Below are 4,370 nucleotides of genomic sequence, written 5' to 3' on the forward strand. Positions count from 1 at the left end.
AAAGTGTGTCTTTTTAAAATGTTTTTTTTTTTCTCTCTCTCTCTCTCTGCTAAAGACTCTAAATGTTAGTGGCTTTCTCAAATTAGCACCAGAGCGCCGCCGCAACAATGTGAACAATTTGTACAAATCTGAAGCAGCTGGTGGCAGTTTTGTTCAACTTTCAGAGCACAAAAGGGGCACTTTCAAATATTTACTGTCATTAAAATGCCATCCGACTGGCTGAACCGCTTTTTAAAGGCCGTAATAGACGCGCCTCAGTCGCCGCAGTCACTTCACTGACCCGTTCCGATCTAAGGCAGACAAAAATCTGTATTTTTACAGCTACCTTTCAAGTAAAAGGTTGAGCGTTTGATACTCAGAGGATAGACTTTGAATGGAGTCTCACTTCAAAAGAGGCTTATTTGTCTCTAATGGTACTTGAAAGCTCACGCGGTCTCCGCGAACACGCAGAGGCATTTTAGATCTGCTGAAAAAAAAAAAAAAAAAAGAATGTCATCTTGAAGACTGGCTCACGCCATAAACTGAAGGACGGGGATTATCGCACGCTTCATTATGATGGTTTATGTACTTACACGGACAGCCCTGAATAGATTGTTTTTGAGGCTCAGACGAGAAAACGGTTTAATTAACATGAATTAATTAACGGAGAGACTATTAGGATGTCAGATGGAGTGACGGTGACAGGCATCGGCTCGAGCCTTGGGTTACATTTTCGCCTCAGGATAGATTTTAAACGGCGTTCACAGAAGAGGCTGTTAAAAGTTGAGTTTTACATGTGTGGCGTGTGGATCAGTTAGTCATTATAATGCGACGTGTCACATTCGTGTTTTCTCTCCATCGGCGAGCCACCAACAAAGGTCAGCCAGCTCAAAAAACACAAAACGTCTGAAATATCACACCGACCGCCCGCTGACCCCAATAAATGTCTAATAATTTTACCATCACTTACAAAACGCTGCGCGCGCCGAATGTCACGCTCTCCATAAAAGCCTAGAGGCGTAAACACGTCACTGCAACGGCGAGGCCGCAAAACCAGCCGACAGGTTTACTAGCTGTGCGCGCCGAGATCACATCCGAAGGTCGTTTCTCGCGCACACGTCTCGTCCAGACGTGTCGTATCACGCGACCCCTTTAAAAAAAACAAATACAAAAAAGAACCGACTCGCCAAGCAAATGAGAAGCCAATCTTAGTCGATTTATATATATAAAAAAAAAGACTTCGGGCAATACTCCGCCTCGCCAGCTAAGCGGACACAAGCACCCAGTTTTAACACTTTGTCCTTGGATAATTATAGCTAGAAGCACAGGGTTAATTGAACTGAGGGAGGTTATCCAGTGGAGTTCAACCGGGACAGCTCGGCGAGAGAGCGAGCGAACAATACCTGTCAGAAAAGTTCTTTGGACTTCTCTCACGTGAACGTCCAACCTTGTGCTCTTGCTTAAGGTTTCCATTTGCAAAATTACTGCTTTTATCTAAGCTTTTCTACGGACCCTACCCTTCAACCGTACAGTAAATGTACACGACACAGGATGCTTTTGAACATGAGTTTCTGTGTTCATCATGATTCAAGGTTAAATCACTAAAATCAGGTCATAAATGATAGCCTGTTTAAGTACAGCAAGGCTGCTAAAATGTGGATTAACGTAGCTTAGTTAAAAAAGTACTCCAACTAGATTAAAAGCTGATTCATTGAAAATTTATTTTGTTCTTATTAATGAACCTAGCTTGGCTCAAATGTTGAAAATAAACAAGCTGTGTGTGAAGAAATAAGAGCTGGGGAGGTTCATTTTTAGGGACTTTATTTACAAAGACAAAATTAAGTGGTTCCCATTCTTCTGCACGGTTAGAACTCTGATGGATAAATATGTTCCAGCTGACAACCTGCAGGGAAAACAAGCATACGGGACACAAAGTGAGAAAATGACTTGCATACGTCTGACGCCTGAAAAGCAATTTCTTAGTAAACATCAGCTTAGATAAATGTGACAACAACTTTAACCTGCTCCCACCTGATATGCATCAATGTCTACAATAAACTGTCACATTAACATGCGAAAATGCGAGCTTATGCGCACAATTTGGCCCCACTTGACATCCGTAACTGTCACTCGCAGACATACAGGTAATTTATTTAAAGACGCTAAAGAGGAAAAGGCTAAAGAGGTGCTGAGAAAGACTGATTGTCTGTGGTCACTGGACCAGCCCACGCTAAAGCAAATGCCACATCGTCCTGACATTTTAATAAAAAGCAGATAAGCTCGATCAAAATGGTAAGCACAATTACCTTAAAGGGTGAGTAACAACCTCACTTCTTCAGGATCTGATGTCTGACGACAATGAAGGGGAATGCAAAGCCACTGCCGAAGAACAGCACCATCATGCCCAGCAGACGCCACTTGTTCTCCACAGAAAATGGCAGGTTCTGCAAAAAGACAACGCGGTTAAACAAAGACACTAACACGGTGTCTGATAAAAACCATCGATTTGACTGCCACATTCAAGTTTGACAACCACAGCTCAAAGAGTGCTAAATTATCTGTAATTCAATGTATTATTTGAAAAAAGAAAAAGAAAATTTTTTATCTGTGTGTTTATTTTAGGTGACATTAAGACACCATACCAAAAAGTTGTGTACAATGAGCCTGAACAAACATTCTGATGGATATAATGTTTGCATTTAATTACATACTAACATGTAAAACATTCCTACAAATTGGGGGTTAAATAAAGCAGCATCTAACCTGTATTTGGCCACTATGAGCTCTGAATTTGTCTTCCTAAGTATCAGTAAACAGCCCCCAGCACTCCTAAAATACCATGGAAAATCTGAAAAATGCTAAATTAGGCGAAAGAAGCAGGTGGGAAGCAATGATTGTGTTGGTATGGGCAAAAAATATATATTTTCGACGCTTTAATTAGGTGAAGCCCTGTATCATCTTTGAAACTCCATGCTTCTTCACGTAAAGCTTTTGTTTTGTTCCTCGTTTTTAACCATGATGAGCCAATTTCCATCGTTGCAGCTGTCAAACATTAAGCAGATACAGTTTTAACCTTTTAAAATATTCAATGTTTAAGAAGATGGTGCTCAAATATAAAACTTAAGAGAAAATAAAGTTTTATTTGACAGCAGTAGTTCAGATGAACTATTCTAAAAACTTTCCAGCTTCAGACCTCAAAACAACAGAGACAGAAATGGGAGCCCTAACTATGGGAAATAAATAAAAGGTATGATAACACAAACAGCCTCAATTTATCAGTGGCTACTGTTTTTATCTATTTGAATAATTATAACCAAAACAACCCTTTTACTAAAAAATGTTACACATTACTGTTCTAATAAGTTAAGCTGTTAATAGTCTCACAGTTATGTTTGTGTTGTCCAACTACTCTGATATTTATTTTATTTTCCTTCAATTGATACAAAACCTCTTCACACCAGGCAATGTTTAGGTTTGACCTTAAGTAGCAGCAGTTAGGCGGAAGTACACAAATGAATTCAGAAATTAATAAAGCTTTCGGGAGTTGTGAACGAGATATGGTCTTTTAACAACCCATACCCCGTATTAAAAGTATTGGAATATGGTGGGTATCTGTCAAAGCTAAGGTGGGATTTCTGATGTTGTTCTAACTTGTTTTATTATTAGCAGCTTTGACAGCGTTAGCTCCCTAAAGCTAAGGCTGTTCCGAGTCCATAATGTCACAAGCCCGTCCTTCGTTATTTGTCTCGTATGACCCTACAACGACAGAAATTAAGGTAGTTGTCTGGACAAGTAATTATACATTAAATTTTTTTGCGTTATCGTCACGGTTTTGTGCAACAGCAAACGTGACCTCCAAGTCAGTGACGCTAGCTAACGGCAGGCTATGGAGACCGACAAGGCCGCGTCGTAAACCTTACTCATTTAAAAAGCTCGACGTTTCTTTAAAACCATAATCTCACCTTTCCTGGTCCTTCAGCGTAATGTGAAGAACGGACAGCAGATGTTGCGAATCGTCTTACGGCCTGTCCCAGCATGATTACCGCCTGGTTTCGTACGAACTTTCTGCACTCCACAGCTAAGCGCGACCTTCTAGCTTCTGTGAGAAACAAAGGATTCTGGGAAACCGGGTGACGGTGTCTTCTGGGAAATGTAGTTTATGGACATCCACGACTATTGCAAGGCGACGGCTGTTAAATAAACATTTTTCTTTTGAGAAAGGGGCCATATTATTATTATTATTATTATTATTATTATTATTATTATTATTATTATTATTATTATTATTATTATTATTATTATTATTATTATTATTATAATAATAATAATAATAATAATAATAATAATAAGTTTCTATAAGTGTTATTGTATTTTTGAATCGTTTTTGACTA

The 4,370-nt window shown here is 39.2% G+C and overlaps 1 protein-coding gene across 1 annotated transcript; it reads right to left on the bottom strand.

Annotated features, from left to right (window-relative positions):
- Positions 1 to 1,783: 1,783 nt before the first annotated feature.
- On the bottom strand, positions 1,784 to 4,111 carry LOC108242826 (cytochrome c oxidase subunit 7C, mitochondrial). Its single transcript, XM_017427924.3, has 3 exons — positions 3,942 to 4,111; positions 2,286 to 2,423; positions 1,784 to 1,882 (listed from the first exon to the last, which is right to left on the bottom strand). Exons 1-2 carry the CDS (start codon positions 4,014 to 4,016, stop codon positions 2,307 to 2,309), a joined length of 192 nt encoding a protein of 63 aa, XP_017283413.1. The 5' UTR covers positions 4,017 to 4,111; the 3' UTR covers positions 1,784 to 1,882; positions 2,286 to 2,306.
- Positions 4,112 to 4,370: the final 259 nt, after the last annotated feature.

This window comes from Kryptolebias marmoratus, linkage group LG1 (genome assembly GCF_001649575.2).
Source record: "Kryptolebias marmoratus isolate JLee-2015 linkage group LG1, ASM164957v2, whole genome shotgun sequence".
In the NCBI taxonomy this organism is placed as follows: Eukaryota; Metazoa; Chordata; class Actinopteri; order Cyprinodontiformes; family Rivulidae; genus Kryptolebias; species Kryptolebias marmoratus.

Excerpts from the sequence above, each read along its gene's own strand:
- LOC108242826 (XM_017427924.3), bottom strand. The coding sequence starts at position 4,016 with ATGCTGGGACAGGCCGTAAGACGATTCGCAACATCTGCTGTCCGTTCT. Across the intron at positions 2,424-3,941 it reads ACGCTGAAGGACCAGGAAAG|AACCTGCCATTTTCTGTGGA; the intron begins GTGAGATTATGG and ends GTCTTTTTGCAG.